At 50.1% G+C, this 11,101-nt stretch overlaps 4 protein-coding genes across 4 annotated transcripts; 3 read left to right on the forward strand and 1 right to left on the reverse strand.

Annotated features, from left to right (window-relative positions):
• Positions 1–419: 419 nt before the first annotated feature.
• N7471_012243 (ESCRT-II subunit protein VPS36) lies at positions 420–2,403 on the reverse strand (the record flags this gene model as incomplete). The annotated part of the gene is made up of 3 exons (XM_057284962.1): positions 420–2,042; positions 2,115–2,250; positions 2,303–2,403. The coding sequence occupies 3 exons, from the start codon at positions 2,401–2,403 to the stop codon at positions 420–422; spliced, it is 1,860 nt and encodes a 619-aa protein (XP_057131228.1).
• Positions 2,404–2,588: 185 nt separating this feature from the next.
• On the forward strand, positions 2,589–4,885 carry N7471_012244 (uncharacterized protein). The gene is made up of 3 exons (XM_057284963.1): positions 2,589–2,844; positions 2,908–4,150; positions 4,208–4,885. Exons 1-3 carry the CDS (start codon positions 2,775–2,777, stop codon positions 4,419–4,421), a joined length of 1,527 nt encoding a protein of 508 aa, XP_057131229.1. The 5' UTR covers positions 2,589–2,774; the 3' UTR covers positions 4,422–4,885.
• A 1,384-nt stretch (positions 4,886–6,269) lies between these two features.
• N7471_012245 (phosphatidylinositol-3-phosphate-binding protein BEM1) lies at positions 6,270–8,245 on the forward strand (the record flags this gene model as incomplete). Its single annotated transcript, XM_057284964.1, has 4 exons — positions 6,270–6,275; positions 6,341–6,436; positions 6,547–7,272; positions 7,331–8,245. 4 exons carry the CDS (start codon positions 6,270–6,272, stop codon positions 8,243–8,245), a joined length of 1,743 nt encoding a protein of 580 aa, XP_057131230.1.
• Positions 8,246–9,071: 826 nt separating this feature from the next.
• Positions 9,072–11,022, forward strand: N7471_012246 (AFG1/ZapE family ATPase; the record flags this gene model as incomplete). Its single annotated transcript, XM_057284965.1, has 4 exons — positions 9,072–9,507; positions 9,568–10,021; positions 10,086–10,602; positions 10,672–11,022. Exons 1-4 carry the CDS (start codon positions 9,165–9,167, stop codon positions 11,020–11,022), a joined length of 1,665 nt encoding a protein of 554 aa, XP_057131231.1. The 5' UTR covers positions 9,072–9,164.
• Between the last annotated feature and the right edge of the window lie 79 nt (positions 11,023–11,101).

Here is an 11,101-nt window from a genome sequence, read left to right on the forward strand (position 1 = left end):
GGGCCTGACCTCGGGAACTATGGATGAATGGGATGGATTTGCTTCTCCAATTTTTCTGTTTCCCTTGAACGGCATGCAATGTGCCATTCACCGCTGTGGTGTGTCAACCAGGCCGCTATGAGTAGATAGATGAATTAATGATTGTAGGTCTAATATGTAGTGACAACATTCACATGCGCATCTAGGGCTCTTGGCAATATGCTTTGGTCTTGGCGCATCGAAAGCCTACATGTATACACAGTGCTTAGCTAGGATAACCAGTTCATAGTGGGGGTAGCAAAAGGTCCTCAGCCTCATGCTCTGAGCCCAAATATGTTCAATGCATCATTTTATTATGCTCGGCATGGGCAGGACCACTGCCCCCCTTGTATCAATGGGGGATGTATGCAACTTTGTATATACATTCTTATGGAATCACATCACATGGTCTCAAATAACAAGGCGGGAGAGATCATTATACTCACGGGACGACATATAATTGCGCCAGAAGCGCAGACCCTCAATTCCTTCTTCTCGACAGAGAACCCCCCGATCTTCAGCCATCTCCAGCTCTTCGGCAGCCACCCCGACGCTCCATTTGAACCGATGCGCAGCTTCTTGTGCAGTAACGGCCCGACCGAAGAGGGACCAGTCCCAGGTAACAGCATCGTCGGGGGGACTCGCCGGAGCTCCTCCATCCAGACCTGAAGTTTTTCAATAGTCTTCTCGTCGCTCCAGTCGTATCGCTGCACCACAAGAAGGCCACTTTTGAATCGTCGTAGACGAACTGGCAACTTGAGCTTTTCCCACAGCTCCGCTGCTTTCTGAAAATCCGAAGGACTGGCCAATTCTACACCATTACGGGACCGATTAAAGACAGCCCAGAGATCAATTAGACTCATAATCCCACCTTCCCGCTGCAAAATGCCTTTTCGGTCATCAGTGAGATACTCGGCCAAGTCACGCGCAAGTTCTGATAAATATAGACTTTCAGATCCGGAACTGAGCATGTCTTTGGTTGTTACCATCCCGAGAGCCGCAGCGGACTCAGATAGCACCGCGCTAGTTTCTGGAGAGCCTTCATTAGTAGTCATGCCAGACTCACGCGCTAGAGTCTCAGCCAGCGCAACGATCTGCTTGGCAGAGGCCATTAAAGCCTCCAGGTCTTCAAAGGCGTTCCCTATGACCAGCTCGTTTTTCCTCCGGGCTTCCAGCCCTCGGCGTTCTAATCCCGCGATACCAACCCCAGAAGGTCGTGGTACTGAGGGTAGAGGGCTTTCGACGCTGGCGGCAGGGGAAGGTAAGCCCAGCGAGGAGGCGCCTTGCGACGGTGAAGGCACTGGGGGCGCATTTTGCAATAGCCATTTTCTTTGAACCAAGGCCCCCTTAAGTCTTTCATGGAACGTCTTATCGCCACCTGCACGAAATGAAAGCTTAATGCTCTCACGAACTTCCGTGTTCGCGATGTGCGATTGCTCAAATAACGGCGCAGGAGAGTCCACACGATTGGCGCTCGCTGAGGAGCTAGTAGATAGAGGCGCTCCACAAATCTCGCATTCCACGAGAGACGGATGGTTCACAAAGGTACATCGTGGGCAAGAGACAGTTCCCCCGGGCCCAAAAGGCGATAGAGACGCATTGGCATTTGGTTGGCCTGTATCTTGTGCAATGGCTGGTGATGCAACTGAACTCAGCAATGAAGACTCCCGGCTTGTTACAGCACTGATCGCTGCTTTGAGAACGGTCGTAAATGGTGGTTTGATGCCACATGCTAGACAAGGAGGTAAATTTGTAGCCGCACTAGCCGTTGTGGTGTCGAAATTGGACGGAATTGGGTTGGAGAATGAGCATATGGGACAGATCCAAGTGGCATTGATTGGCTTTGGAGATGGTAAGCTTTGTGGGAGGTTGGTTTGTGGGAGGTGAGAAAGTGACTGCGTTGGATGAAGGGCCGATTGCTGGGCTACAGCCGGGCTGGTTGTTGCGCTCCTCGACTTATCGATCGTCTTCTTCTGCGGTTTCGGGTATATAGTGAGCTTCGGAGATGACTTCAAGAAGCCAGCCTTAAATCGGTGGGTTTGTTAGCGATTGGCCGAGAGTAAAAGCCTCGAAGGCAAGATGTATGCATGTCGCACCTGAGACTCCACTCGATCGATTTCTTTCAAATCAATAGCCACTGAGTACTTCCGCGGGTCCTCAGCCGCAACATAGCACACTCTGTGGGATGTGAGATAGGCATGGCCATTTTGATAATTCTGGATTTTGTATTTCCTTTGCCTCTAATCAGCACCCCGCATCAGGAGCATCATCATGAGCTACTTACCCTTCATACAACCCCACCGCGTCCTGGACAAAGAGAAGAATCTCATCGGGTAACAGCAAGGGTCTGAGCGCAGTAGTCAGATCCAGCGACTTGAAGAACATCTAGTAGATTCAACCAGCTCCCAACATCAATGAGATCCATAAAGAGAGAGAGGCATGTCATTTAAGCCAAGGCGATTGCGATAAACCGATAAGGCGGGATACTCGGACAAACTAAAGTCCGGTGAGTAAGCGAGTATCACTCACCGTCACGAGTCGAGTCTGTGTGGACTTCACTCTCACCCTCCCCGGCTCGTGACCATCTATCTCATCTTGGAAATAAACGTTCATCATATTTTCTCTCATCTCAAAACTACCAGCCGAGGAGTAAGATCAAAATTTGATTCTTCCAGCCGTTCCTCGAGTCTTGCCCCTTCGTAGCTCTTTACTTCCTTTCATCTTGTTTCTTTATTTTTCCAAATCTTGCATCTACGATGAGTTCCAGCGTACCACCTTGGCGCTCTACCGCGTCAGGCACAATGTCTACTGCATTTCCTCCAACTGGTAAGAAAGATATTTCGACTCGAGTCTCGTTGGTCTCGTGTCAGGAGGCTAACAACCCGACAGCAGCTCCAGCATACACTCCAGTTCAAGCGCGTCGTAGCCTCGCCCACCACACCAAGCCAACAAATACCGTTCCCCCCCAGCCCATCCAGTCGGCATCACCGGACACCGAAGCCCGGGCGCGAGTGGAGTTCCCACCACCCGTACGCTCATATGTGCAACGCTGCTTTGCTCCCGAAAACCAGGTTGCAAGCGTGAGCATCCCTGAAATGCAGGAGAAATTGAGGCACGTCATTACGGAGGCAGCCCAGAATGACAAGTTGGGATTGATCGACTGGGAAAGGCTACCTTTGCCCCAAACTATGGTGCAAAATGAACGCAACAAAATCCTGGCCAACCCCAGCTCTTCAAACTGGGCGTCCAGTCACCCAGCTTCTCCGGGTGATGCCACACGGAAGCGAAAGTCAACTGATGGCCATCATTCGGAGACTGGGTCGCCGCCATGGAGAAAAGCTAACCGCAATCGTTTTGAAGATCGAGTTACTCACCCTACCACAGAGAAAAAACCACGCATAACACTGGACCAGTCTAGTAAGTCCAAAGCTAATTTGGAGATGAGGAGGAAGCGTTTTGAGGGAGTGGGGGGCAGCGGGAACTCCCCCTCTTCTCCTGCAGCATCGCCGATGCGTGTTGCCGACGCGGATCAAGGCCCCGTTGTCGGGCGATGCCAGACATTGGAGAAGAACTACTTCCGATTGACCTCTGCTCCCAACCCGGACAGTGTTCGTCCTCTTCCGGTTTTACAAAAGGCCCTGGATCTATTGAAGAGAAAATGGAAGCACGATGGCAATTACGGGTACATCTGTGACCAGTTCAAGTCTTTGCGTCAAGACCTAACGGTCCAGCGCATCCGAAATGAGTTCACTGTCGTTGTCTACGAAATCCACGCGCGCATCGCCTTGGAAAAAGGGGATCTTGGTGAGTACAACCAGTGCCAGACCCAGCTACGAGTTCTGTATGCGCAACAGCTGGGAGGACACCCGACGGAATTCAAGGCCTATCGTATTCTCTATTTCATTTACACACGGAACTGGACGGCGATGAACGACGCACTAGCCGACGTGACTGCAGAAGATAAGAAAGACCTCGCCGTGAAACATGCCCTAGATGTCCGCTCTGCCCTTGCACTCGGGAACTACCATCGTTTCTTCCAGCTATACCTTGATACGCCGAATATGGGAGCCTACCTCATGGACATGTTTGTCGATCGTGAGCGGTTGAGTGCTCTTGCAACCATGTGTAGAGCGTGAGTCTCCTGATTTCCCTGTTCCGTTTGAGCATTCTAGCTGACCTTTTATTGTAGATACAAACCAGATGTCAACATCCGATTTATCACAGAAGAGCTTGGATTCGAGTCCGATGAGCAGACCGCACGTTTTGTTCTAGACAACTCCTCCGAAGAATTGCTAGAGGAAAGGAACGGCGCTGTAAGGCTGTTGACAGGCAAAGCAGGCTCGCTCTTCGATCAAGCCAAAGCAGCCGCCCACCGTGTCGTCGATATCAAAGGCCAGATCTAACCCAGTTCTCATTGTGCATCCCTTTCTTGCGCCGAGGATCATAAACCATTGGATCTCAGTCAAAGCCATTTTCTTATTTCTTTTTTTTTTGGCGTATTTTCAAAAGCGGCAGGCGTTCACCACATACGTCCACACACATGGTTACAACATAGCCTTTCGAGAGTTCTTATTTTTTTTTTTTTTCGTTGCCTTTTCTTTCTCGTTCTCGACATCATCCTCCGGATTTCTTTTTCACAGGATTGCCAGCGGAATTACAACGATACTAACACCCCCGGCGGCGTCTGATTCTGGAGTTGATCAATTTCTTTTGGAGCACCAGAGGGCAAAACATGTGCTCTTTGACTCGGTCTGATGAAGAGAGGCGATTGCACATTGGCATAGTAAATACCTACAACATTCAATCTATCCAGTACTTATCCCATATGCAAAGTTCTGCCTTGAGTAGATTAACTCACCTCCAATTCGATAATGTTCGAATACATAGAAAGTCGCCACGAGGTAAGCAGGACCAACGCTGGGTCGTACCAGTAAGGAGGATAGATGTATCCATCCATGGATGTGAGGCGAGTTAGCAACTCTGGTACTCTTATGCGGGGACCAAGCACAATCCACGCCTTCCATACGGAGTAGGGTATCCATTGGATAGGGTATTACCCAGGGGTGTAGATGTAGATGTGGCCGATGATCGACATTAAACAGAGTTTCTTCAGCTTGCCAGTGCCTTCCAAGGTTCATAATTTTATTTTATTTTAGCCTTTAATCCTATCTAATATTTGAGATGAAATTTTCTCTGCATACGGCAGATTGCAGGAGCCGCGCATTCGTGGTCAGCCCCAGAATTTTTAATTTGGAAATTAAATTTTTTAAAAATTTTAACATTTTAAGTAATATTAACGGATTAATTCTCCCCATCCGATTCGGCCTTCTAGACCCTTTGTTTTTGATACATCTTTCTCCATTTCTTTGTTCAGTGGGGTTCCCCGAGTATATATAGTACCCTCCATACACATATCCAGCCTATAAATTAATTTCCAATAGACTAAAAAAGAAAGACCGGAACGGTTTTGAGACGACGTCAGAATCCACGGTTTAGGTATGGCTGAACCATGGTTATAAGTGGGGAAATGAGGGGCAAAGATCCTTCTTTTTCTTCTTTTTCGTTCTGCGTACCTTTTCTAGTCTAGTAGGATGTACCTGTACTATGTAGTTATGTGCAATATGTATGTATGTATAGTATCTCTATAAAACACACTAAGGTACCTATGGGAGAGATGGCAAATGGAGAGACTCGGACAGAGTCACATTTAGTCTAGTAGGGTGTGATTCCGTTGCACTAGCCGCCGACGGTGGATTATCTCTGCCCAACAGCGGCAATAAATAATACCGTAATCTTGACAATCTGGACCTCATGTCAGATGGCAAATGTAGAGTTGGAAGGCATGTTCGAATACATTCTAATGGTTTTTTTGCCTTAGAGCCCTTTGACCCTTTCAAGTAAAACATCTGGGGTTTTTGTTGAAGTCTACATCGATGTATATACCGAGGCTCAACCCTGAATCATCCTGTATTGGCATGACCATACGATCTTAAAAGGTTCATTGTCCTACGTAGATATAAAGATCAAAGACCAGTATAGACATGGTCTCTACATCTACCCAAGGAACATCTAAGATCACAAAGAAAAGCCAAAAAAAGCAAAAAGCGGGCCCCTGGGCAATCATCCAAGCCGCGTGGTTGGAACCGCAATACCGATTACGCTGGTCAAGGTATACATTTTGACTAAAAAGAGGCTGCTCCTCCTTTCCTCCTCTTTGCATCTCTCGAATCCTTTTTTTAACTCTTTTAACCATGAAGGTGAGTTTCCCTTCCGAAATATTACCTGGTATGTTTAATTAATCCGGTTTCGAAAAAAAATAAAGGCCTTTAGGCGATCCTTGAAGGGGGAGAAAGATCCCAAACACCATCATATCTCTATTACACCCAAGTCCGCTATTGCGATTCTACCCCCGAAAAAAGTGAGTTGCTTCCTTGCGCAAATTCGCCAGTTGAATTCGCCTTTTAACCCCTCGCCCCCTCCTTGTCCCACTCCCGACTCGTTCTTGGCAGTGGCTGACCGCATTTCCAGGTAATTAAAGCGCTCTACGACTACCAACCAGAGCCGGGGACCTCGCAGGAATTGGCATTCAGCAAGGGAGATTTCTTTCACGTTATCAGCAGGGAGGACGATTCGGATTGGTACGAAGCGTGCAATCCGCTGATCCCTAGTGCTAGGGGGCTTGTGCCCGTCTCCTTTTTTGAGGTTATCGGCAAAAACGAGAGGGATAGTGGGGGTTCCGGCGACCTGTCCAAGGACGACTCACGATTCTCCGACCGCGGTCTTTCCCAAGATTCTTCCATCACCAAGAACGGCGCATTCAGAATGTCTGCACTTAAGGGTCAAGGCGCTATGGTCTACGGAATTGTCCAGTACGATTTTCAAGCGGAGCGACCCGATGAATTGGACGCGAAGGCTGGCGAGGCCATTATTGTTATCGCCCAATCTAACCCAGAGTGGTTTGTCGCCAAACCTATCGGTCGTCTCGGCGGCCCAGGCCTGATTCCTGTTTCTTTTATCGAGTTGCGTGATATGCAGAGCGGACAAGCTGTGACCGACCCGCTTGACGCGGTGCGACGCGCCGGTGTTCCCAAGGTTGAGGAGTGGAAGAAAATGACGGCGGAATACAAGAACAGCAGTATCACACTGGGCAAAATCGAGGGTCACGGCGGTGGCAATACGATGACTGTCACCTCGGGCATGGAAAAGATGTCCATGGGCCACCAGAGTCAAATGAGTCAAAACGGCAATGTTTATGTATGCAAAATTTCCGACTCCCCGTTTGCGATTCCATTTACTAACAAATGATGCGCAGACCCAGGAGCACCAACGTAACGCCAGTAAGGGAACTTTGTCGCAAGTGCCCATGTCGCAACAGAGCTACCAACTTACCATCCCTGTCTCCGCCTATATTCCGCGCTACTGTTTCGATAACGACAAGTATTGGTACATCATTGAGGCGAAGATGGAAGACGGTCGCTGCTGGGAGCTGTCGCGTTACTACCACGATTTCTACGACTTCCAGATCGCTCTTCTAACCCAATTCGAAGACGAAGCTGGCAACCGTGGCCGTGGGCGAACCCTCCCTTTCATGCCGGGTCCTGTCACCCACGTCACGGACGCGATTTCCAACGGTCGACGACAGAACCTGGACGAATACATCAAGAAACTCCTGTCTATGCCCCCGCATATTTCGCGTTGTCAACTCGTGCGCGAACTCTTCTCGCCCCGAGAAGGCGACTTCGAAATCGACCCCAATGCGTTCGGCGAGGACGCGCGGTTCTCGGGTGGATCTCAGCACTCCGGCGGCGTGGATCCCCAACAAACCGTGTCGCGCCAGTCTTCGCAGCAGCAAATTAATGCGTCCACCGAGCGGGTATCCCAGCAGCGTGCCCCAGCGCCCACACCCACGCCCTACGCCAACGGGGGCCCGCCGCCCATGAACCGCCAACCTAGCTCCATTACCCAAGCCTCCGGGGCATCGGCCAACAGCGCGATGAAGGTCAAGGTGTTCTTCCAGGATGACCTGATTGCGATCCGCATCCCATCAGGCGTGAGCATGCAGCACCTCAAGGACAAGCTATGCGACCGGTTGAAGATCCAGGACGACATCGTTGTGCAGTACCGTGACGAATCCTCCGGCTCATATATCGATCTTTATACCGATCAGGATCTGGAGAACGCCATGCAGCGGAACACCAAGCTGACCCTCTTTGTCAGCATCGTATAAAAAGCACTCGTTTCTTTCCTGGTGTTGGGGTCAACGATAGACTTGCCCTTGATTTCATCGATGAGGTTATTGTCAACCTCATATTAATGTTTGCCACGAGTAAGGTTGGTGCATTGGAGTTTTTGAAATGATGCATGGTTATTCTCTGATTTGTTTTCTTCTTTTTCAAACTGGTCATCAGTTCCTTGAGCGATTTCACATGGTCCACGAGGACGAGATCGTGATTTAACGAATCTGATGCGAGATGTACGGCATGTTTTCCTTTCTATCTGACTCTCTTCTTTTCTTGATTTTCTTGATTTTCTTGTTTCTGCAATGTCGCATTATGGGCTTTCTCGTTGTTATTTCTGCGTCAATTTCGCATCAGATCTACATCTCATCCTGTTCAGGATCATACCCCGGTCTGCCTGCTTCTGTGTTGTGTACATATTTTTTTACTTCTCGTGCATATACCGGGAGGCCTTTTTCACACGAGAGCGGCTTAACCATGGTGTCTCACAGCTCTTTTTGTACCAAATATAAATATTGATATAAGTTAAGAAACATCCGTATTTGGAGGTAGAAAAGCCGCGATGATATAGAGTCACGTGATTAGAACCTGGTCCCGACTGTTCTTTCTTCGACCCCAGGAACGGAATCTACCGGTTGTCCGCTAGAATTTTTGATCATTAGTCCAAGAGCTGCAGGAGCTGTATATATATTTTGAGGGCCTGTTGTAATTCGATATCTATAGCTCGGGCCCTACCTTGGCTTTTGAGGACCCGCCACTCCCAGCGTTCGGAAGAAAAACAAATCCTTGCCTACAATACAATACCTCGGTTAACGCCTTCGCATTGCAACCACTCTCTGCCACCTAAACCTGACCTCGAGTCCACCGTCGCAACACACCTGCAAACATAACTTCCAAAAAGGGACGCCAATGAGCCGCCCATCGGCAAAGCTATGCGCAGAGTGCTTCCCGAGCGCGCTGCGGGCGCCTCGGGGCCTCCGCCCTACGAAGTTGCGGGGCGCCGCCCGTAGATCCTATGCCACAGAGAAGAGGGCGCTCGATACACTACGGCGGCCGAGTCGGTCTCCGTTGGTATGCATGTCTTTGGAGAGGATCCGGCCCCAGCTGGCTGTTCAATCACCAAAGGGGCGGGGTCTGGCTACAGTCTCGGACGGCGAGAAGAACACCACCGCTCCCCCGCAGGATGGGCCCATGAGGGAATATGATGTGCGTGTGCAGGAGGGGAGACTGAGGGATGATGAGTATCAGAGAGGTAGGTTGTGACCAACTCCGGCGGCGCACAGTTCTAAGCTGACATGCGCCGATTCTATAGGGATTATTCAGAATCTACAGGACCTCTTTGAAGCGCTGAAAGATTACAACCCGCCGAAAGTTGTTCACCCCAAGCCCGAGTCTCTCGACCCTCAGCAAAAGTCGTCCTTCTTTGGGTCTCTGTTCGGCGGGGGCGCGAGGAAGAAGGAAAAGTCTGCTATCCCCGATAACCTTCCGAAGGGACTGTACATGTATGGCGATGTCGGGTGCGGCAAGACGATGTTGATGGATCTGTTCTTTGATACGCTGCCGCCGAACATCAAGAACAAGACGCGCATTCACTTCCACAACTTCATGCAGGACACACATAAGCGCATGCACGTAGTGAAGATGAAGTATGGAAATGACTTCGATGCGCTGCCGATGGTTGCGGCCGATATTGCCGAGCTCGCGGGCGTGCTTTGCTTTGACGAGTTCCAGTGTACGGATGTAGCTGATGCAATGATCCTGCGACGGTATGTGTTCTCTCCCCGGACGGGGCCTATTCAAAAACCCAGCTGACAATTCACCAATAATCAGGCTTCTCGAAATCCTCATGTCCCACGGCGTTGTCCTCGTCACCACATCCAACCGTCATCCAGACGACCTGTATAAAAACGGCATCCAGCGTGAATCCTTCATCCCATGCATCAACCTCCTCAAGACAGATCTGAGCGTCATCAACCTCAACTCCCCAACGGATTACCGCAAAATCCCCCGGCCCCCGGCTGCTGTCTACCACCACCCGCTGGGCGAGGATGCAGAGCAGCACGCGCAGAAGTGGTTCGAGTTCCTGGGCGACCCAATCAATGACCCCCCGCACACAGACTCGCAGGTTGTCTGGGGCCGCGAAATCAAGGTTCCCCGTGCTAGCGGCAAGGCTGCGCACTTCACCTTCCAGCAGCTCATCGGCACGGCCACAGGTGCAGCCGACTACCTCGAGCTGGTTCGGCATTACGATGCGTTCATTGTCACGGATGTGCCGAGCATGAACCATACCCAGCGTGATCTGGCGAGGCGCTTTATTACCTTTATCGATGCGGTATATGAGAGCAGGGTGAGTAACGAGCAACGTTCCTGTTCACTTGTTTATATCATGTAGTCAACTAACAACCCACATCAACAGGCCAAACTAGTCCTCACAACCGAAGTCCCGCTAACAAACCTCTTCATTTCCGAAACCGACGTAAAGAAAACCCTCAAAGGCGACGGCGGCGACCACTCAGATCTCTCCGACGCAATGCGCAACCTAATGGACGACCTCGGTATGTCCGTGCAGGCGCTGAAGAACACGTCTATTTTCAGTGGTGACGAGGAGCGGTTTGCATTTGCGCGTGCGCTTTCCCGTCTTTCTGAAATGGGGAGCAAGGAATGGGTGGAGCGCGGGTTGGGGCTTGGAAACACTCCTGCGCAGAATAAGGAGGAACATGATGCTTGGCAGAAGACGAGGAGTCATTGGAGCGAGGATAATATGTAGATTCTGCTTGTCCTCTTACTTTTCTTTTTGTTCAGACGCTACATTGTGCTATAGAGAGATACCTGCGCACATAGATCGA

The sequence above is a fragment of the Penicillium samsonianum genome (assembly GCF_028829775.1).
Source record: "Penicillium samsonianum strain IBT 33392 chromosome Unknown utg000007l_segment0_segment0, whole genome shotgun sequence".
Lineage (NCBI taxonomy): Eukaryota > Fungi > Ascomycota > Eurotiomycetes > Eurotiales > Aspergillaceae > Penicillium > Penicillium samsonianum.

Bases quoted from the DNA above. Each gene is read 5' to 3' on its own strand.
- N7471_012244 (XM_057284963.1), top strand. From the start codon at position 2,775: ATGAGTTCCAGCGTACCACCTTGGCGCTCTACCGCGTCAGGCACAATG. The intron at 2,845-2,907 runs GTAAGAAAGATA...ACAACCCGACAG, and splicing joins TACTGCATTTCCTCCAACTG to CAGCTCCAGCATACACTCCA. The intron at 4,151-4,207 runs GTGAGTCTCCTG...CTTTTATTGTAG, and splicing joins CTTGCAACCATGTGTAGAGC to ATACAAACCAGATGTCAACA.